This window comes from Lissotriton vulgaris, chromosome 5 (assembly GCF_964263255.1).
Source record: "Lissotriton vulgaris chromosome 5, aLisVul1.2, whole genome shotgun sequence".
Lineage (NCBI taxonomy): Eukaryota > Metazoa > Chordata > Amphibia > Caudata > Salamandridae > Lissotriton > Lissotriton vulgaris.
In genome coordinates, this window is record NC_141693.1 from 1771453431 (window position 1) to 1771476867 (window position 23437).

General features: G+C 45.5%; 1 protein-coding gene across 1 annotated transcript in view; it reads right to left on the reverse strand.

Annotated features, from left to right (window-relative positions):
- The window catches only part of LOC147717128 (glucose-6-phosphatase catalytic subunit 1-like), a 73887-nt gene that overhangs the window by 17996 nt on the left and 32454 nt on the right, over positions 1–23437 (reverse strand). Inside the window, exon 2 of the mRNA XM_086924067.1 lies at positions 18924–19033. Within this exon, the coding sequence (XP_086780193.1) occupies positions 18924–19033 (110 nt within the window). The remainder of the gene's footprint in view (positions 1–18923; positions 19034–23437) is intronic.

Here is a 23437-nt window from a genome sequence, read left to right on the forward strand (position 1 = left end):
AGCAGTGTTGCCCCTTTCTGCTACTGGAATTATAATACCAAATATTATCAACCCACCAGTGGTTTACGGGGCAGATTTCATTTGCATTCCACTCGAGCCCTAGCAAATGATGTCTGCCTCGGCATACGCAGTTAGAAACCCGGTTGGGTGCTCCGTCCATTTATTGCTGGAAGAGCATGCTGCCGGGTACAGCCAGCCTTTCTGTAATGAATGGGCGCATGCAAATATATGCTAAATGGGTTCATCACCCAGTGGTCAACTAATCCCATTTATGTAATGCGTTCTTTTTCTTTAAGGTAATGACTTTTGCGTTTCAAATTGAATAAAGTAGGTAGACCTGTGTGAAATAAGCGTAAGTTACAGAGTGCTTAAAAGATGTAGGATTTTCAGAGGTAGGATGGAGTTAGGGGAGTGATAGTTCAATGTATCAATTGGCATGCTCCAGTGTGTCAAGGATATTTTGGATACAATACCACAATAAGTGACATTTAGTGTATGAGAAAAATATATGTACCACACATGAGACATATGTATTCCCACAGGCAGGTACACCAAGTATACTAGTGTGTGGTTTTACCAAGAAAGTCTTCCTAGGATTGTCTAAATAAAAAAAAAAAGTTAGCAAATAGCAATCAAAGGTGTTCAATCCTAGCATATTGGATAGAAAAAGTGTGTTAGCATGACCATCCAGGCAATGGCCAGTGTTGTCTTGCTCTAGGCGGTGTGTTCTCTGACCCTATGAGTACCCTAGAGCTGGGATGGCATTGAGATCACATTATGGGCTCCCAGAAATTTGGAGCCTAAACTGAGATTGAGGTTTCAGGAGCTAAAGTTAAAGGAGTGGGAAGGTAGACAAGTGTAGGGTTCTCAGTAGAGTGCTTTCTAAATTGATTCCTAATTTCCAGGCGTAGTCTGTACAAGATAGGTTCAAGTTATAACGGCAAGGTATCAGTTGTAAGAAGAGGGACTGGGTATTAGGCACATACCAACAATTATCCTACACAGTATAACAGCCAAAACTTGCCCTACTTTTTAATGTATGCAGATATCTTGACCCTATATGGTAGAAACAATTGCTTATTTGTTAGTTAGAACCTTACCCACGCTGTTATTTGCATGCTTCATTATTGGGTTTCATCCTGGTCCCTAAAACCCAGGATGAAGTGTTAGTCCAGAAAAGCCACAAAGCCAGGATGGTTCTTTGTCAAGTTCAGAATGACAACGGGCCAGTCCCAGCAGGCACTGCATGTGGTGGACCATCTTGCACTCTGGCCTTCAGCAGGGAACAGCAAGTCCTTGGGTTGTCTCATGCCTTTAATCATCATAATTATCAAGTTTTCGGGGGTGAGGGGCGTGGGGGCTGTTTGTCACCCTCAGCAGGCCACAACAATCGGAAAGACAAGCTGGCGGTGTCTGCTGCCAGTTTTCTTGTGTAAAAAAACTATGCAGTCACTATGGGATTAAAATTGGGAGTTTCAGTTCAATGAAATTCCACCCATTTGGGAACTGTGGGAGGTGCTGCAGATGTTTCAAGACAAAATGACAAGGGATGATAAAAACGCTAAGGGCCTGATTCACAAAGATAAACTTACACTTTTGTGTAAGTTTACGATTGTTTGCTATTCACAAAGGTATTTTAGTGGTAGTATCTTTACGACTGCAGAGTCTCCACACATAAAAGGATAGGACATTCTTTATCTTTGTGAATCAGGAACTAAACACTCCAAAAGTTTTAAATAACTTCAAACTTAACGAAATGATTAATAGAACCGTAAAAAGTGTGTTTACGTTTTACAGTACTATTGTAGAAATCTCATTCACCATCCGTCCTAAGGAAAAAGTGCAGAGACAAGAGTAGGGAAGAGATAATAAAAAGATGAGAGACTAGAGAGAATGGGAGATGGGAAGAGAGTGGAGAGACAAATGGAGGGGGAAGGGTGCAAAGAGGGAGAAATGACTTAAGGGGAAAAAATAAGAGTGAAGAAAAATTCTGGATAAGCAGAGAAAAAGAGGAAGAAAGGAGATGGAAGTGGTTAAGGAGAAAATAAAGTGAAGGAAGATAGATTGAAGAGAAGGGTAGAATGAGAGATCACTATAGAGGGTGAAGGGTGGGAAGCAAAAGTTGGGAAAAGGGAAACAGCAAGGGAGATAAAAATAGAATAATGATTGACAAACGAAATGAGGGATGGCGATGAGAATGTCAACTAGTTAGTGAGAATAAGGAAAGGATGGTTTGTGTTTCACACACACTCCGTAGTTCTCTGATAGTCCAGCTGTCTATGGCTTGATTTAAAAGTTGTTCGGGTTCCCAGAGAAAGTGCTAAATCCAGAGTAGAATCCATCAGTGGAATTTCCTTCAAGAAAGGGATAGTACGGTAAAATAAATACCGCCAGTGGATTCTCTGGTTTCAACACTTTCTCTAGAAATAGGTGGATTTTTCATCACCAACCATCTCTAAATCAGTCTATTGGTCTGTCCAATACCTGAAGAAGAATATGGCCCCTTCATTGTGGGAAGTTGTCCTTTTTCTCCAAATGTTGAGATTTGGTAAAGCAGGTAGAGACCGAAAACATCAAGGCAATAAACTGGGCACAGAGGAATATAACATGTATAATACAAGACACAATGGGTTAAAGGGAGTTCTGGAAATGAGTGTGTCTGATACGAGAAAACACAATTGAAGGCAGAATATGCAAGACAGGTAATAGAACTGAAGTAATACTCAAGGGCAGACATGGAGAGTGAGGAGAAGGACATGGGAGGTAGAAAAGGAGAAAACCTGCTTACAAGGGAGGGGGGCTTCATTGAGTTAGATAGAAAGGCAAAGAACAAAAGAGCACGGGAAGAGAAATGGGGAAAACACGTGTAATTAGGAGAGAAAGGGCAAAAGAGGTGGAAAACTAGAGAGAGAAGGAAAGGGTCACAGGGAGTATGATAAATGAGGAGTGTAAAATAGACGAGGGGAGATGGAGAATGAAAAGTTGGTATGATAGATGGACAGATATACCGTAGCAACATAATCGATACTCCAATAGATACACTGGCTATAAAGTAAGAGTGGAATGAAATGAGGCTGTAAAGAAATGGCAGAGAGGGATGAGTGCCAGAAAGAGGCGAGAAGGGCTGTTCATACGTACAGGTGAGCGAAATAGAGAGTAAGGGCATAGATATCGCAGAGAAAATGAAATGAAAGGCTGCAGTTGGAGTGATTTCCTCTAGCACATCAAGCAGATTCAGACCATGTCTCTTCAAACAATATATGTATATCATCAAGTACCAAGCTGTGTTACACCTCATCACATGACATGCAAAGAGGCATCCAGGTGGCAACTAAAAGACCTTGCTGTATAAAGGCTGTGATGCCTGAGGTGTATCAGGGAGTTTTCCGACCAACTAAGTGTAGTGAGTAGCCTAAGGGAATATCACAGTGACTACCAAGGGTTTCAGTGTGTGAAATTAAGGAGGAGGTTAAATGGCCTGAGGATGAGCAGGAACCTCATGAGCAGGAGCGTCATCGATAAATGGCCCTGAGAAGGAATTTCTGGACAACTGAGGGGGATCAGAAGCTACAATTAAATGACAGTGAGAAGAATCATTGGGCACCTCACGGGGAGCCCAAGACATTGGGGATGCAGTAGCCTTGTAGACCTGAGAGTGAGCTAACCCTTAGGGAACTGACAAGGCGCAGGAACCTGAGGGTGAGCTGGAGGCTCAGGGACCTAAATAAAGAGTGCTCCTGAAGCCAATACTCACCTCCAATGCTCACTGCGAGGATTGAGGGTGAGTAGTAGCTTTCAGAGATCTGGTGGTGACTATGAGCCTCTTGTCTTTAGGGTGAGCAGTGCAGCAAGGAACCTATGGGGAAATATATGCTTTACAGAATCCTAAGGTGAACATGGTTCTCAGGGAACTGAATGAATCCTTAGGCTTCCAGGTAGGGCAAAAAGGGAAATTATATATAGGAGATGAGATGGAATCCAAAGACTCTTGAGAGTGAGCTAGAGACTCATGGAGGACTGGAGAGTGAAAATGGTCTGAAAGGCCCTATTGGGAAGTGGGTAAACAATGTCAATGTGCCCCATTACAGTGAATGCGCTGTACCCAGGGAAGCCGCAAACTCTCGCTGCCCTGGGGGCAGCGCATTCATATGAAAACAGGGAGCGGCTGCTGGCAGCCGCTCCATGTTTTCACGGTGCAGGCGGAACCCACTTGCACTTTTAAAGGGGATTAGAGATCCCCTTGCAGACGGGTGCAGTCACCTGCAAGGGGATGTCTCGGGGGTCCATAGGATCCTCTTGCTCCCCACCAGAGTGCTGCTCTCAGGCGGCGCACTCATAGTTGGCATATATGGCGTGTCCCCGCACTATAGTGAGTAGCCGAGCAAGACCCCCCCAACCCTGCAGATAGCAGCGTGCTCCCCTATTTTCGGAACAGGTAGGTTTTGAGCTCTGATCTAAAACTGTTCTCCGATGGCTCCAGCCAGAGCTCAACGGGAAGTTCATTCCACTTTCTGGCCGCCAGAAGCCTGAAAGACCTTCCACCCATCCGATCCCTCTTCACTCTTGGGACGAGTACCAGACCCGCTCCACTAGATCTAAGGGACCGTGCGGGCTTATATAGGGTAATGAGGTTTAGGAGATCTCTGGGGCCCCTGCCTTGGACAATGCGGTGGCACATACAGAGCGCTTTAAACATAATTCTCTTCCTGACAGGAAGCCAGTGAAGAGTGTCCAATGCTTTTTTAGAATCAGTCCGCCTTGGCCGTCTTAGCACAAACCGTGCAGCAGCATTTTTGCATCACCTGGAGCCGGTTCAGACTTTTAGCCGTGGCACCCAGATATAAAATGTTGCCATAATCCAGGCGTGACGTAACAAGTGCGTGCACTAGCGTCTTCCTGGCGTCAATCGGGAGGAGATCCATTGTTTTTCGCAGGCTTTTCAGGACACCAAAACACGTTAGGTTGGAGTCTACCCATACACCCAAGTTCTTTGCCAGGGGGCTTGGTGTCGGAGCAGGACCCAAATCCGATGGCCACCATACCGATGACCAAATAGATGGGCCCCCACCCACCACAATCACCTATGTCTTGCTGCCATTCAACTTCAGGCAGTTGTCCGTCATCCAAGTGGCAAGCTCCTGCATACATGCTCTGAAGTTCGATGCATCAACACTCGGCGCCCGCGATAGCGAGATGACCAGCTATGTGTCATCTGCATATGACACAATCCTGACTCCAAAGCCCTCCACTAACCCAGCCACCGGGGATACATATAAATTAAATAAGGTAGGGCTAAGGGCAGAACCCTGTGGCACTCCCTGGTCCAGATTAACAGAATCAGAGTAATGTGAACCTTGCCTGACTTGGAAGCTGCGTCCCATCAAAAATGATTGTATCCACTTGAGAGCAGAACCTGAGACACCACCTCCATTCAGACACTGTAGCAAGGTGAAATGTGCCACAGTGTCAAAGGCGGCACTCTGATCTAAGAGAATGAGCGTCATTGTCTGACCCTCATCTGCTCCCTGCGTAACAGTCTCCATGGCCATAAGCAAGGCTGACTCTGTGGAATGTAATGACCGAAAGCCAAATTGAGTGTGGTGCAGGAGGTTGGCTTCTTCCATAAAAGCTATATGCTGGAAATTAGAAACCTTTTTCTGCCACCTTTTCCATATAAGGTAGCAGTGAGATAGGCCGGACATTGTCCAATTTCTCAGAGCTGATGTTAGGCTTCTTCCGGAGTGGCAGAACCACCGCCTTTTTCCAGCTAACCGGCACCGTGTGAGTGTTGAATGAGACATTTAGGAGGTGCCTAATGTAAGGCTCAAGAATTAGAGCACTTTCCCCCAGCAATTTGGCTGAGGCAAGATCTCTAGGAGAGCCTGATTTTACGGCCCTGCAGATACTACACAGAGCCTCTGGGGGAGGGGGGGTCATAAAGCCATCTAGCCTCAAACCTTCCCCCACCTCTCCCGATTGTTCCCTGAATTCTGCCGCCGTTTTACTGGGGCCCGGAAAGGAGGAGTATATCTTTTCCACTTTATAAGAAAAAAAAGCTGCAATGCGATTGCAAGAATCTACCGAGCCCTCGGCGTCAAAAGTATGCGCTGCTAATGAGGAGATCTCTTTATAGATCTTGAAAAGTTCCTTAGAGGAGCTACCCGCTGCTCCAATTCTAACTGAATAGTGAGTGGCCTTAGCCTGTCTGATGAGCCTTTGATATTTCCTTCTCTGTATTAAATCTCTCAGTTTGGCCTGATTGAGAAAGCCTTTCCTCCATTGTCTCTCCAAATGTTTACACTCAGTCTTGGCTAGGCGAAGGTCATCATTATACCAAGCTGCCGATTTCTGTGCTCCTTTTAGAGTTTTAATCTGCCGCAGTGGGGCAACACTATCCAATGATTCAGTTATGCGTCTGTCTAAGTTAATGGAAGCAGTCTCACTATCGGAGCCCCCTGGTGCCCCACCTGAAGCCAGTGCTGCATTCAATGTGGACCGTGAGAAGCCTACCCACTTGCGACACAGATGGTTAAGTGCTGGTTGTTCCTGGATTTTAGATTCGGAGGTCTTAACCACAAAGGGGATAAAAAAGTGGTCAGACCAGGGTATAGGTAAAGGGATGTTAACATCAATGCCTTGCCAGTTAGCGCATACAGGATCCAACAAATGACCATGTTGGTGTGTGTGAACCTTAAATTTCAGATCTAATTGCAGTGATTTGAGTTCTTGGCATAGATCTGCTGCCCCGCCATTCAGGGAGTCCTCAAAGTGAATGTTAAGGTACCCAACAGAACAAACTTATCATTCCGTATGGCCACGTCTATAATCCCTTCCAGTAAGCTAGGCACAAACCGCGCCTGTGAGCCAGGAGGTCTATATACTAAGAGCCCTTTCAGTGTATCATAGGCGCTGACTCTGATCGTAAATAGGCCTGCCTCACTGTCTGCTATATTCACAGGTTCTAGTGTGCAACCCTGAGGGTGTTTGAACACAATGGCTACCTCACCGCCTCTGCCCGCCGGCCTATCAATCCTGGCTATCATATAGTCAGGAGGGAGGGCCTCAATAATATCTGGCTCTGAGTCGGCATCCAGCCACGTTTCTGTAAGAAACAAGAGGCCAAGTTCCTTATCAGCTAGAAGATCAAAGATATCCAGCTTATGTTTCACCATGGATCTGCAATTAAGCAGGCCAACCCTATTGCCCCTAGCTTTTGTATGCCTGAGGTGTTGTAGCTGAACAGGCAGTGGTTACACCTATTACTCAAATCTGCTTGCATACTGTGCCTGCAGGCACTTCGTACCTTAGGGCGGAGATCATGCAGCTGTCCTGAACTCCATTGCACACGGGATGCACAGGGCCCAGAGTTTCTGGCCCTGGTCCCCGAACGGCCGCGGACGGGCGCAGACGGGCTTGCCTTTGGCGTGCCGGCGGCGCGCCCGCTGTGCGCGTCCGCTCCACGGCCGCTCTCCCATGTGCCTTATATCCTGTGCAGGGCTGCAGCCACTAGACCGCTAACCGTGGAACCGGAAGTGCCTTTGCTCTTTCTTCCATGACCTCCGCGCAACGGCGTTTGTCGCCGCGTCGGACCGGGGCGGGTAGGAGGGACAGACAAGCAAGGCCTCCGGTAAGTTCCTCTGTCACCCCCCAATGACTGGCCTCAAATTAAATTAGGCGCCGGTATTCCGGTAAAAATGCCCACATAAAAAGCACAATTCCAAGTGCATAAACACAGTTAAATACAAAAGCAGTCTTTCCTTTGAAAAGCTAAGCGAACGTTTCAGAACAGGGAGCAGCTCGAGGGCTCTGCCACAGCCCACTCACCACCCACAGACATGCAGAGGCAAGGGAATTCCCTCATTTCCATAGGGCATGTCCCTATGCAAATGAGGGAACACCCCCAGATGGTAGCACTGGTGCTTTAAGTGCTATCTCTATTACTGAAGGGGGCTCACAAGCATCTGCACCCCCTCCGTAATGCTAAAGTGCCCCCGGGGCACGCATAGTGGGCACAAACACCTGTTGCGTCCCCAGGGTACTTATTGTAATGTAATACGGCCCCATGTCATTACCAGTCAGTAGCTTCAGGTAAATATGGACGATATTACAATGGGCCTTTAAGGTTATTGCCAACACTTATTCAACTAAGCAGAGCAGTAAAATGTCTTGCTAACAAATCATTAGGCATTTTTCTGTCAACGGAATCTAAGCTATAGTTTCTTGAAACATAGACTCTGAAGACGCTTCTGATACTATTGCCCTGTCTATAATTGCTACTGTACTTATGTTATATTTTTGGATTGTGATATACCACACAAGTCATTATTTTAGCAAAACTACTGTTTGAATCTTTCTAGTTAGTGCTCGGAGACACTGATTTAATCCCTGCCCTGTAAAATATAAACTATTTCAATAAGAAGGGGGTTTGCCCTCGTACTCCACGCGCACCTGGGCAATATGAGCAGCAAAGAACGAAAGATAGGGTAGCTATTTGATGTGTTTTTTTACTAATATATGCATAGAGATTAGGCCTCTAGATCACAGTTTGGCGTGAGTGTTTCTTTAACAAGATAAATGGTTCGAAGAGAATACGTTCTCCCCTAAAGGATTAAGTTAGGTTTTCTCCAGTTTCTAAAATTGTTTTTTCTGTTAGATTAATTCCGCCTCACTACCTTTCGTTCTTTGCTGTAAAATATAAAGACAAACGAGGGGGGTGCTTGCCACCGGCCGGATGTGAGGCCACAAAAGAAGGTTGTTGTCACACTCTGTCACTTGTTAGGTCTTGCCTAGCGAACGCAGCGCATGTGCTGCTACACCTTGGCGAGACTCTATTGTTGTCGGTTTGGTGCGCGAAGGGAGACAAAACATGTGCGCGCCTGGACAGGAGATGTGCACGCGTAGGGACAGGAGATGTGCACTCCGTACGCGTGCACATCTCCTGTCCCCACGTGAAAACAGTGCGTGCATGGCACGCTTTCACTTTCCCCCTCCCCCAGACGCATAGCATGCTACTTCATGAGAGCGCTTTGATGGGTTGAATTTAGAGTGACACTTCAAATTTAGGCAACACTGTATATAACATTCAGAATATGCATGCAAAAAAAATATTTGGTTTTGATGCAACTGTAGAGAAAATGAAGCAACTGTAACAATTTACATCTTGTGTGTATTTTGAGGCTGTGTTTATTTAAATGTTTGTTGGTTTTGCTGAACTAAACTAAAGTGATCTAAGGTGATATAGTCAACTGAAAAAGTAACTTTCATAATGTTAGTAGGATGTCTAGTTGGCCTTCGCCTGCGCTCACAATTCAGAGAGAATGAGTTTTCGAGTATGTCTCCAACGATATCTACGGATGAATTCAATATTTCCCCTTCAAAAGCTCTGAATAAAACAAAGGTGCACACTATGCATGTTTAAAGAAACTGCGCCTCAGAAACAGATACTCTACACACTCGGCTTCCAGTTGCAATCATAAACCGTGATTTCGTAGCCTCTGCTGCCAATTTGTATCTCTTTTTATTTCCGGCTTATTTCTGGTTGCACCAGCTAAAGAAATGCACAGATTGATCGTGCAGTAAATTAGCAGAGAAGGTTTTGAAAAGAGCATAACCTGCCATAAAAGAACAGGTTGCAACATTCAGACACAGATATTTATGCTTGTTTGACAAATTGAAGGACAGTAATGGATGGGCTGCCTCTGTGTTGTTCATTTTTGTGACAACAAAAAAAGATATTCAAGCCTCATGTAGTCAGTGTATATTATAAATGGAAACCATTTCCAGATTCTCTCATGCTGTTTGTTGATGTAAATATTTTATGTTATTATTAAGGTATTGCCTAAAGTAATTTAATTCATTTTCTTTTTACAGTAAAATGCCATACAATGATTTTTAAAGGGTTTTGTACTATCTAAGCTAACATGTTAACTAAGATATACAGTTGTCTGAACGTTAATACATTTCATCATTTCTGGGTTGGAGTGAAATTAAGGGGTTCCTTTCTGTGATAGATGCCATAATTGCACACTAAACTCTTGAAGTCTGTTTTTAGGTCTCGGCCTAGAGTACACTGAGCAGCAGTCTCGCGCAGCAGAGATTTTATGTTTAGAAGTATGGGGGCTTGAACCCGCCCCTCTTCTCCATTGGCTGGCTTCCTAAACGGAGGCCAGCCATTGGAGGAGAGAAGCATCACTCTGTTCAAGCCCCGTCTTTTTTGGATTCGGGGACGTGTTTTTTGAAGTTTTTAACTCCGTGACGTCATTCGTCACTCAACAGCAAAAACCACGCCCGAATCTGAAAATGGCGGCGCAATTCTGACGCCATTTCTGCCCGACCGCCGTCGGAAGAAGTCGAGAAGCTTCCGAGTCCTCCGGTGAGTGCTCGCTTTTCTTGCCTCTCTTCCCTGATTGTGCCCGTGTTATTGCCTCTGTACCGTCTGTTGAGCATCTGCCCCCTCGTTGTGCTTGCTTTCTAGCCCCCCTCGCTGTGCTTGCTCCCCTGCCCCCTCGTTGCTTGTGCTTGCTCTCCTGCCCCTGCCCCCTTGTTGCTTGTTGAGCCTCTATGCTCTGCTTGTGATACGGTTTTTGTGCCACTGAGCCCAGCTTGTGATACGCTTTTTGTGTCTCTGTGCCCTGCTTATGATTCGGTTTTTGTGCCTCTGTGCCCTGTCCGTGCCTCTGTTTCCTGTTCGTGCCTCTGCGCCCTGCTTGTGATCCGGTTTTTGTGCCTCTGTGCCCCCTCCCCCCTCGTTGCTTGTGCTTGCTCTCCTGCCCCTGTCCCCTCGTTGCTTGTTGTGCCTCTGTCACCCTGCTTGTGATCCGGTTTTTGTGCCTCTGTGCCCCCCTGCTCCCTCGTTGCTTGTGCTTGCTGCACCTTCGTTGCTTGTGTTTGCTCTCCTGCCCCTGCCTCCTTGTTGCTTGTTGTACCTCTGTGCCCTACTTGTGATCCGGTTTTTGTGCCTCTGTGCCCTGCTTGTGATCCGGTTTTTGTGCCTCTGTGCCCTGTTTGTGCCTCTGTTTCCTGTTCGTGCCTATGTTTCCTGTTCGTGCCTCTGTGCCCTGCTTGTGATCCGGTTTTTGGGCCTCTGTGCCCTGCTAGTGATCCGGTTTTTGTGCCTCTGTACCCCCCTGCCCCCTTGTTGCTTGTGCTTGCTGCCCCCTTGTTGCTTGTGCTTGCTGCCCCCTTGTTGCTAGTGCTTGCTGCCCCCTCGTTGCTTGTGCTTGCTCTCCTGCCCCTGTCCCTTCGTTGCTTGTTGTGCCTCTGTGCCCTGCTTGTGATCCGGTTTTTGTGCCTCTGTGCCCTGCTTGTGATCTGGTTTTCGTGCCTCTGTGCCCTGCCCTGTTTGTGATCCGGTTTTCGTGCCTCTGTGCCCTGCCCTGCTTGTGATCCGGGTTTTGTGCCTCTGTGCCCTGCTTGTGATCCAGTTTTTGTGCCTCTGTACCCTGCTTGTGATCCGGTTTTTGTGCCTCTGTGCCCCCCTGCCCCCTCATTGCTTGTGCTTGCTTCCCCCTCATTGCTTGTGCTTGCTCTCCTGCCCCTGCCCATTTGTTGCTTGTTGTGCCTCTGTGCCCTGCTTGTGCCTCTGTTTCCTGCCCTGTTTGTGATCCGGTTTTTGTGCCTCTGTTCCCTGCTTGTGCCTCTGTTCCCTGCTTGTGATCGGTTTTTCGTGCCTCTGTTTCCTGGGGCGTTACTGGGCAGAGAGCTGTGTGTGTAGCTCTGTCTGTGTGTGTGGCTCTGTCTGTGTGTGTGGCTCTGTCTGTGTGTGTGGCTCTGTCTACGTGTGTGTGCCTCTGTGTGTGTGTGTGTGGCTTTGTCCACACCACTGGATTCAAGCAAGCCTGGCTGAAGACGGCTGGAATGCCAGAAACCGGTCCTTGGAAGCTTGTTTCGGGTCCAGGGAAGGCATGGCTTGGCAGATCGGGCTGGAATGTTCCCATGAGGCACAGGGTCAGACTGATTTGCATATGGCCATGTCTGAACTGGGGTGGTGTGGAGTGCAAAAGAACGATGAATTTAGGCCCGGATCTCTGTACTGGGGTGTATGTATGACATTGTTCTGCATTCTGTCCATCAACTGTGGTTTTTGCATTTGTCACCCCGAGTGGGATTGGTATGCTCAGACGTGAGTCCCATGCTCTCCACACCACTGGATTCAAGCAAGCCGGGCTGAAGACGGCTGGAATGCCAGAAACCGGTCCTTGGAAGCTTGTTTCCGGTCCAAAGAAAGGCATGGCTTGGCAGTTCGGGCTGGACTGTTCCCATGAGGCACAGGGTCAGACTGATTTGCATATGGCCATGTCTGAACTGGGGTGGTGTGGAGTGCAAAAAAACGATGGATTTAGGCCCAGATCTCTGTACTGGGGTGAATGTATGACATTGTTCTGCATTCTGTCCATCAACTGTGGTTTTTGCATCTGCCTGTGTGTGTGGCTCTGTGTGTGTGTGTGTGGCTGTGTGTGTGTGTGTGGCTCTGTGTGTGTGTGAGTGGCTCGGTCTGTATATGTGTGTGTGGCTCTGTCTGTGTGTGTGTGGGTCTGTGTGTGTGTGGCTCTGTGTGTGCGGGTGAGTTTGGCTCTGTGTGTGTTTGTGGGTGCATGTGGCTCTGTGTGTGGCTCTGTGTGTGTGTGTGCGGGTGCAAATGCAATAGGTCTCGCATTTGCGAGAGATTAAGCAATTGGCATTGTAAATAACAATGCCATTTATTTATATGTTTTATAAACAAAAAAACAATAGCTCTAACTTTAACAAGACCATTGCATTGTAAATGCTTGTTATAATATATTAGCGATTTAAGCATCACTTCCATTTTTTATACAATCATTGTGTCTCTGGGGATGTTAACATTTGTTTTGCTTTTTTGTCCTGTATTACTGTTGTCTCCTTCATAATTTCATTTTATAAGCACTGAGTGATGAACTGTACACTTTTTCTGTCTTTTGTACTATCCTTCCTGGCTTTGTTTTGGAATATTTTTCCTATTTGCAAAACTTGCAACTGATTTCTTGTTTTTGAATTTTATTGTGGTTCTTAGCTTTTTATAACCATAAAAGCAAATGTTCATTGACAAAAAAAAAAAGCACTCAGTTGTCTGCGAGTGGTATTCGCGACGCTTCTTTGTGGCAAGTTTGGCTTCACAGGAGTTTCAGCCATGCACAATTACGAAACGAGAACTAGTATTTGTGTGAGAGAGACAACTGTAAATGGCTCACAGTCCAAATATCAATATATCAAAGGGATTAATATTACACATTATCCAAATAAACTGGGCATTTATGAACAGAAACTAAGAGAACAAGCATTTGCAATGCAATAGATGTAGCATTTTAAAAACTTTGACCTATTGGTATTGTAAATGACAATGCTTTTTAATATTGCAGTTTTTTAAACACATAAATAAAAGGCATTGACATTTGCAATGCCAATAGCTCAAAATATCGCAATTGCGAGATCTATTGCATTGCAAATGCTTGTTTTTGTAGTAGAGCCCAAAATTCGTCTCTTCTGGGAGACAAATACTCTAGGTCCTATCCGAGGCAAATAAATACCTTTCACTAGAGGTTGAGTGCCTCAAAGAACGTGATCAATACTCATGGCGCCACTAGGTGTCACTGCTGCACCAGTGTCTATCGGCTTTTGCCATTAATTGCGGTTGCAGTTTGATGCAGTGAGTGCTGGCTACTTCAGATATTGAATATTCGTATGAGTCTTCGCCGTTTTTGGTGTACTGGGCCTCGGTACTTAGTAAGTGAGCAAGAGTATTACAAATTAGCAATTATTATTAACGGAAACTGTTGAAACACTATAACGCATAATATTTATTTAATGTTTATATACAACAGTCGTGTGACTGTGTGTGTGTGGTATGAGTTTAACAATTTAAAGGATTTATTGAAAATGCTTTTTCTACGAAAAAATGAGACTGACATTTCCATTTTAGAAAACCTTTCTAGAAAATCGTCCTTTGATGCACTTGAACTGGATTACATGTAATGGCAACACTCACCAGGGCTGGACTGAGAACGAAAAGCAGCCCTGGCAAATTTTGTCAGACCAACGATCGTACGGACGTAGCCAGAGAGTGCATCGAGCGAGCCTGGTCACGGCCAGGGGGGCTTGTGCAGAGGGAAGGCTCTCCCCCAACCCAAAATTTAAAAAATAAAAAAAAAGCAAATTATGTGCGTTTTACAGCACATTTTTCATTATTGAACCCTGTCCAATTATTCGATGGATGGAGAGAGACTTGGCTATTGGCTCAATGTATGAATGAATAGTTGGATGGACGAGTAGTGGGAGGATAAATAAAGACTTTTAGCCTCCTGAAGGAAATGGTCCCAATTCACTCACCAATGACGAACGCTCTGGTTTTCATTTTAGGTGCTGCATTAAAACATCACCCGCCACAAACCAATCCATGCAAATTTAACACAATTACCTGATTTATTGTCATAAAGAATTAAGAGCAAAACATTCCGCTTTCATCTAAAAAGGGAGAAAGACAGAGATAACCTTGTAGTGACGGAACCACACCACAACCGCACCACCTGAAACTAAGAAACCATGTCTGACTTCCACTTGACTACATTGTGAAATTCTAGGCAATTATTTTTCCTTTTCCTCCTTCATCACACAAGAGCCTCTTGAAATACATCAGTTAAGGGTATGAACTGCACATCAACAGAAGACTAAAGTGTTACTCAAAGACAAGGGTTTTGCTTTTCCATTTGTTACTGTCGCCCATCTAGTGCTGTCTCTGCTGTGTTGCAAACACCTATCCTAACTAGGGGTGGGAAATTGAATCTCTAAGCCTGCCAAGTTGAGGCAAGTCAAGGAACTTCACAATTTGGAAAGAAGTGCAAAGTTTACACTGCCCAGTCTCAGAACATAATGCTTACATTCATTTGATGCCCCCCTGATATTTTTATAACTTCAAAACCACGTGTAGACCATCCATCAACAGCCTAGCAGATTCCAAATGGAGATAGATTAGGTTGGAACACCATCAGAAACATATTTCTGTTGTGTACTCTGTAGTAGGCCTGGGTGAAATGTTTTCACTATGCACATTAGGCACATTAAAAATTTTTTTTACGGGTGTACAATAGTGCATAATTTTCTTTAGTGGACCACTAGTTGGAGCAGAAAATGTCTAACAGGAATGGTGAAATTATGACTGCAAGACATTTTCTCATGAAATGAAACTCCAGCTGGTATCTCTTTTGAAATTTGAATGCAAGGTAACCCCTGCATTACATTTTCGCATGAAATATTAGCACGTGCATTTTGCACATTGCTTCACAAGCAAACATTTTGCACATTTGCACACCCCTGTCTCCTAGGTAGCAGAAGTAAACTCGCTTGAAGTAAAGGCAGGGCTATCTTTTTTGCAGAGAGTGGGGGAGGCTGTGCCAGTGATGGTCAGAGGACAGTGCTGCTTACCAGTTGAGCTGTGCCAGTGATGGTAAGAGGGTAGTGCTTACCAGGCGAGGCAGTACCAGTGATGGTACGAGGATAGTGCTTACCAGTTGAGGCTGTACCAGTGATGGTAAGAGGGTAGTGCTTAACAGTTGAGCTGTACCAGTGATGGTAAGAGGGTAGTGCTTACCAGTTGAGGCTGTACCGGTGATGGTAAGAGGGTAGTGCTTACCAGGTGAGGCAGTACCAGTGATGGTACGAGGATAGTGCTTACCAGTTGAGGCTGTACCAGTGATGGTAAGAGGGTAGTGCTTAACAGTTGAGCTGTACCAGTGATGGTAAGAGGGTAGTGCTTAACAGTTGAGGCTGTACCAGTGATGGTAGGAGGGTAGTGCTTACCAGTTGAGGCGGTGCCAGTAATGGTAAGAGGATAGTGCTTACCAGTTGAGGCGGTGCCAGTGATGGTAAGAGGGTAGTGCTTACCGGTTGAGGCTGTACCAGTGATGGTAAGAGGGTAGTGCTTACCAGGTGAGGCAGTACCAGTGATGGTACGAGGATAGTGCTTACCAGTTGAGGCTGTACCAGTGATGGTAAGAGGGTAGTGCTTAACAGTTGAGCTGTACCAGTGATGGTAAGAGGGTAGTGCCTACCAGTTGAGGCTGTACCAGTGATAGTAGGAGGGTAGTGCTTACCAGTTGAGGCGGTGCCAGTAATGGTAAGAGGATAGTGCTTACCAGTTGAGGCGGTGCCAGTGATGGTAAGAGGGTAGTGCTTACCGGTTGAGGCTGTACCAGTGATGGTAAGAGGATAGTGCTTATCGGTTGAGGCTGTACCGGTGATGGTAAGAGGATAGTGCCTACCAGTTGAGGCTGTACCAGTGATGGTAAGAGGATAGTGCTTACCAGTTGAGGCGGTGCCAGTGATGGTAAGGGGGTAGTGCCTACCAGTTGAGGCTGTACCAGTGATGGTAAGAGGATAGTGCTTAGCGGTTGAGGCTGTACAAGTGATGGTAAGAGGGTAGTGTTTACCAGATGAGGCTGTTCAAGTGATAGTAAAAGGATAGTGCTTACCAGTTGAGGCTGTACCAGTGATGGTAAGAGGATAGTGCTTACCAGATGAGGCTGTACCAGTGATGGTAAGAGGGAAGTGCTTACCGGTTGAGGCCGTGCCAGTGATGATAAGAGGGAAGTGGTTACCGGTTGAGGCCATGCCAGTGATGGTAAGAGGGAAGTGGTTACCAGTTGAGGCTGTACAAGTGATGGTAAGATGGTAAGAAGGCAGTGCTTACCAGTTGAGGCTGTACCAGTGATGGTAAGAGGGTAGTGCTTAACAGTCGAGGCTGTACCAGTGATGGTAAGAGGGTAGTGCTTAACAGGTGAGGCTGTACCAGTGATGGTAAGAGGGTAGTGCTTAACAGTTGAGGCTGTACCAGTGTTGGGTAGAGGGAAGTGCTTACCAGTTGAGGCGGTGCCAGTGATGGTAAGAGGGTAGTGCGCACCAGTTGAGGCCGTGCCAGTGATGGTAAGAGGATAGTGCTTACCAGTTGAGGTGGTGCCAGTGATGGTAAGAGGGTAGTGCTTACCGGTTGAGGCTGTACCAGTGATGGTAAGAGGATAGTGCTTATCGGTTGAGGCTGTACCGGTGATGGTAAGAGGATAGTGCTTACCAGTTGAGGCGGTGCCAGTGATGGTAAGGGGGTAGTGCTTACCGGTTGAGGCTGTACCAGTAATGGTAAGGGGGTAGTGCTTACCAGTTGAGGCTGTACCAGTGATCGTAAGAGGATAGTGCTTACCTGTTTAGGCTGTACAAGTGATGGTAAGAGGGTAGTGTTTACCAGATGAGGCTGTTCAAGTGATAGTAAAAGGATAGTGCTTACCAGTTGAGGCTGTACCAGTGATGGTAAGAGGATAGTGCTTACCAGTTGAGGCTGTACCAGTGATGGTAAGAGGATAGTGCTTACCAGATGAGGCTGTACCAGTGATGGTAAGAGGGAAGTGCTTACCGGTTGAGGCCGTGCCAGTGATGATAAGAGGGAAGTGGTTACCGGTTGAGGCCATGCCAGTGATGGTAAGAGGGAAGTGGTTACCAGTGGAGGCTGTACATATGATGTTAGATGGTAAGAAGGCAGTGCTTACCAGGTGAGGCTGTACCAGTGATGGTAAGAGGGTAGTGCTTAACAGTTGAGGCTGTACCAGTGATGGTAAGAGGGTAGTGCTTACTAGTTGAGGCTGTACCAGTGATGGTAAGAGAATAGTGCTTACCAGTTGAGGCGGTGCCAGTGATGGTAAGAGGGTAGTGCTTACCAGTTGAGGCCGTGCCAGTGATGGTAAGAGGATAGTGCTTACCAGTTGAGGTGGTGCCAGTGATGGTAAGAGGGTAGTGCTTACCGGTTGAGGCTGTACCAGTGATGGTAAGAGGGAAGTGCTTACCAGTTGAGGCAGTACACGTGATGTTAAGATGGTAAAAAGGCAGTGCTTACCAGTTGAGGCTGTACCAGTGATGGTAAGAGGGTAGTGCTTAACAGTTGAGGCTGTACCAGTGATGGTAAGAGGGTAGTGCTTACCAGGTGAGCCTGTACCAGTGATGGTAAGAGGGTAGTGCTTAACAGTTGAGGGTGTGCCAGTGATGGTAAGAGGATAGTGCTTACCAGTTGAGGCGGTGCCAGTGATGGTAAGAGGGTAGTGCTTACCAGTTGAGGCTGTACCAGTGATGGTAAGAGGATAGTGCTTACCAGTTCAGGCTGTACCAGTGATGGTAAGAGGATAGTGCTTACCAGTTGAGGCAGTGCCAGGGATGGTAAGAGGGTACTGCTTACCGGTTGAGGCTGTACCAGTGATGGTAAGAGGGAAGTGCTTACCAGTTGAGGCTGTACAAGTGATGGTAAGATGGTAAGAAGGCAGTGCTTAGCAGTTGAGGCTGTACCAGTGATGGTAAGAGGGTAGTGCTTACCAGTTGAGGCTGTACCAGTGATGGTAAGAGGGTAGTGCTTACAATTTGAGGTGGTGCCAGTGATGGTAAGAGGGTAGTGCTTACCAGTTGAGGCTGTACCAGTGATGGTAAGAAGATAGTGCTTACCAGTTGAGGCTGAAAGGAGTGGCACCTGAACAAAAATCTAGAGCAGCTAGACTTATTATTTATATTTTTGCAAATTAAGCACTAAAGAATTTCCCTTTCTGAGATGAAATTTCGGAATGTTACAGAATTTCTGCACTATGTAGTTACACTCTCTGCAGTATCAATTTCTGTACTTTGTATTTACAATCCCTGCAGTATCAGTAATTCTGCTTCTGGAATTTCAGTGCGATTTTCCTGGGTGACTCAGACCGAGGCTCTAAGCTCTATCTAATTTCTGATTAGCAACAGACGAGACCAGGTACTGATGATCATTGCAACCAATGCCACATAGGGAGAAGTATCCTACATTAATAAAATGGCTGGTAGGATGTTGCCAATAATAACTATGCATATTTAGTCTTACATCTAAATAAGTGAACTGTTTCCAGAAGCCTTACCTGGTCCAGTTTCACAGGTGACAGGAAACTGTTCGACGACAGGGACAGAGGTGTTGCCATAGTAATTTGTATCATGGACCCACCAGTAAGGTCGCTGACCAAAAAGAATCCTGTAATGAAAAAGTAAGAAAGTGATTCTCTAGATTGCCCTTCCGGTTGTACAGGCCTGGAAACGTATCTGCTCAGTTAAATTCAGATATAGTTTACTTGATTCTAAAAGACATAAATGTCTGATGTCTATTTGTTTTATGAAGATACAACCAGAGTTCTCGAGCTCCTTTTGTCTTGCGGGAATTTATCCCCTAGTGCCAGTGTTCCATTTGCAGTCCTATAACATGCATTGGGAAAGCCAATAGGCCACACCTACAAGAACAATTGGTTTTGGCAATGTTTTGTAGCTATGCTGTACAGCAGCACAGACTCTTTACCGTGTAGCTACTAATTTCAGAAAGTGCTATTGGCTTTTTTTATATTTTGAAAGTCCATTATCATTGGATCCATCATAGTCTTCGTTTTTATTATCTTGAGCCATGCTGCACTGCACCAAGGCTGCAATACAGCATGGCTATAAATCATTGCCAATGTCGGCAATTCCCATGATGTACAGTATGAACATAAGGCAATGGCAGACCAATAGTCACAAAGGCAAATTCAATTGGCTAATAATATTCATAATAATAATATTCAGATGGATTCTCAAGCCCTAGTCACCAGCAGACTTGACTACGGCAACACACACTCTATGCCAGAATCCCTAACCACCTCCTCCATTGTCTTCATACCATCCAGAACGCCAAATCAAGACTCGTCCTGGTCTTTCACTGCCACCCACATCACCCCTCACCTCAGAGATCGCCACTGGCTGCCGAAATACAAAAGCTGCCAATCCAGACTCTTCACACATGCATACAAGGCACTGCACAACATTGGACCAGCCTACCTCAACCACAGCCTCCACTTTCACCAGCCCACCGGACACCTACACTCTGACTCATTCTTTCTCGTATTACCCACTGCATCTGCAAAAATAGAAGAGAAGGTCTAGCCTTCTCCTACATTGCAACCAAAACATGGAACTACCTCCCGATACACAAAAGGGCCTCATCCTCACTTCTGGAATTTAGCAAGAATCTGAAGACCTGGCTCTTCAACTAACACCCAGCAGACAACCTTCACACCTGCTCCACTGCCTGAATACCCATGGGTGATAAATTGCGCTTTACAAATCCACTTAACATACCAAAATATCTATATAATTTCAAATGAAATATGCTCAAAAGAGCTTTTCGAAATTCTAGGATTAAGTCATATGTTCGAACCAAACACCAATCTAAATATATATATTTTTTTATTGAAATACACTAGTCTAACTAAAATCCTGCAACATTTTGAAAAAACGGATACATATGGGGCAGTTCAAATGTTCTATCCTAATTCCAGTCTAACAAACATTGGGGTAAATGCATACACTAGAGGGAGGGGGCAGATTTACTATGCTAAGTCTAGTCTAACAGACAATGAGGAAAGTACATAGATAGGTGGGGATAAATGTAATATTCTAACCCCAGTCTAGCAATAAAGGAAATAGTTACATTGGGCGGGGGGGGCAGATTTGCTTTTCTAAACACACTACAGCATACTATGGGGAAAGCTCCTGCATTGGGAGTATTGGTTTTTCACGTTTACTATTCTAGCGCCTCCCTAGGAAACATTGGGTAACGTGAAAACATTGGGTAGGAAAAGGAGGGTGACAGAATTATTATTCGAACTCCAACCTAAGAAGCACTGGGGAAGTGCATACATTGAGAGGCTCACATTTCATATTTTAACTCTAGTCTAATAAATATTGTGGAAAAGTGCATACATTGGTGGGGTCAGATATAATATTCTAACTACAGTCCAACAAACATTATTGAGGGGTGCTGATTTACTGTTATAACTCCAACCTAACATAAATTGGTAAAAGTGCAAATATTGGGGGCGTCAGCTTTACGATTTGAACTTCGGTGTAAGGAATGTGGGAGGAAGTGCATACATTGTAAATGTAAATTGATACTTGTATAGCGCACTACTCACCCGCAAGGGTCTCAAAGCGCTTGTACGAATTCCGCTGTGGAACCCGTCCTGGCTTTCCCTGTGAGGCGTCCACTCCTGGGCATCACCAGGGTGAAGGCAAGGCATCCTCAGCGTTGTGGGGGCTGTTGTGAAGATTAAGCAAGCTATTGCCCAGAGTTGCAGAGTGGGACTCTATGATTGGAATAGGCACCGAGGCAAGAATTATCAGGTCTGTGGAATTTTTGAGCCCAAGACCCGCCGAGGCAGGGAATTGAACCCTGGTCCCCGGCTAGACCTCTGCATCAGGGTCTGCCGCTCTAACCATTGTGCCACACTTCTCCACACACTTCTCCACTACATTGGTGGAGCCAGAATGAATATTCTAACTTCTGTCTAACAAACATTGTGGAATTTGCTTACATTGGAATTGGGGGAGGGAACACAAATGTTTTAGTCTAACTTCAATGTAACAAACAGTGGGCAAGTGTGCATATTTGAGAGTAAGGCTCACTATTTAAATTCCAGTCTAACAAACATTGTGGAGAGTGCACACTATTTTAATTGCAGTCTTACAAGCACTAGGGGAAAGTGTATACATTGTCCGCAACAGGAGAGTGGGGGTTGGGGTGTCAGATTTCCTATTCTCACTCCAATATAAGTATGGAAAGTGCATACAATGATGGGAGGGGTCGGGTTTGGGAGTGTTTGAATTACTATTTTATCTCTAGTCTAACAATTGGGGAAGCACATACAGTGACCTCATTTGCAAGGCCATGATTAGTACATTGAATGAGTTATGGTTGTGTAGCTGACCATAAGTTCTATCTTTTAATTTTTTTTAGGTTTTGCATCCATAACCTTCCTTAACCTAAAGTTTAAAGTGGAATTTGTATATTTTATTTTATAAAAAACATCATCTTATGATGTGAGAAAACAACCATAACTTTCCTGTTTCATCTAATGTTTTGAAATGATCATTTTTGTTTTCTTTCTGAATACTGTGGTTCCTACCTGAAGTACCCATTCGGACCCGTGGCCAGCTACATAATGCAGACCCCAAAGCCCACATTCCTTAGCTTTCTGCACATAGAGTCTCACTTTCAGCAAACTCCTCCACCCAGGTTCCAGGTCCTCCAGCACACAGAGGGGCTTATTTACAAGCCCCTTGCGTCGCCAGTGCAACACTTTTAATATGGGGAAAAAGTCACATAGGAGCGGTGCAAGGGGCTAGAAAATAAGCCCCAGAGTGTGCGCAGCACATAATTTGTGCCTTTGCCCTGCAACCAGTCTCAAGTCCTGACGACTAACTGTGCTTAGGCTTTGCCTTTCCCAGTAGGCTCTGTGCACAGGATGTGACCTTCACACGCGTCAAGTGCCTTGTCTGAATGTACTCAGAGTCCACAAGGTACTCCATTCAACCCTGTGGGCTCCAGGGGCAGGCTGTGGTCTTTTAAATGGTTAGGAAAGAATGGGAGGGGGGGGCGGGGGTCAAAGAAAGAGCCCCTCTGTAATCCATCCCTAGGCAGGAAGTTTGAAACATTTAAGGACTGGCTGTAGTTGGATTCAGTAGAAAGGCCTGATGTGACCTGGTCTCTCACACTGGTCCTTAGAAGAAGCCTAAGAGAAACAGGCTCTTGATGGCCAATAAAAGTTTAGCAGAAGAAAAACACCCCACCAGCCACACTGTGCATCACTGAGGAACATCTAAAACTCCCATTTTCTTCTCTGCATGCGTAATGTTTAAGGAAGCGATAGAGAAGCAAACGTAAGTGGCCATATATGATAGTTATGAAAATTTCAGAGAACTTCAAAAAAGAATAAGGAAGGGAAAAATCATCAAGGGGCACCCCGACCCCATGCAAACTGAGCATCTAACAGGCCCTCTGATTATCACAGATTCACTGAGTTTCCTCATACACATCTGATCATTATATTAATTCCTAGATATATGTCACGCATGAGAGCAAAATGTCACTCCAGAAGTGTACATCTCTTAAGATGCTGCACCATCACTGAGACTCTCTGCCTCCATGCACTTGACAAGAGCAGCAAACATGTAGGAGAGGGCCCTCAAGAACCCACGCACATAAACACTGTCCACTTTCCTCACAGAATCAGCAACAGTGTCTTAATTTCCTCAGAGAAAAACAGCGACACGCGTTACGTCAAAGGATACCACTATCCCTCGTGCTGTCTCCAGCAACCAACCGCCTCCAGAAACCAGGAAACACTGAATACAGGAAGAGCTGAATACTCCATCCCTGATCTCCGTTCCCCCTATGTCTGGAGAAAAAGTGTAACAATGCGGGCTAAGTAACCCCAGTGACATTTAAAATTGTGAGGGGCGTGTGATATTTAATGTGCGAGCACCTGCAAAAAATATATTTATTTAAACACTTTTCAGTCTAGGTAGGCAGAAGCACTAGCTCCATGATTGTCACAAGGTGTGAAAAGGAGAA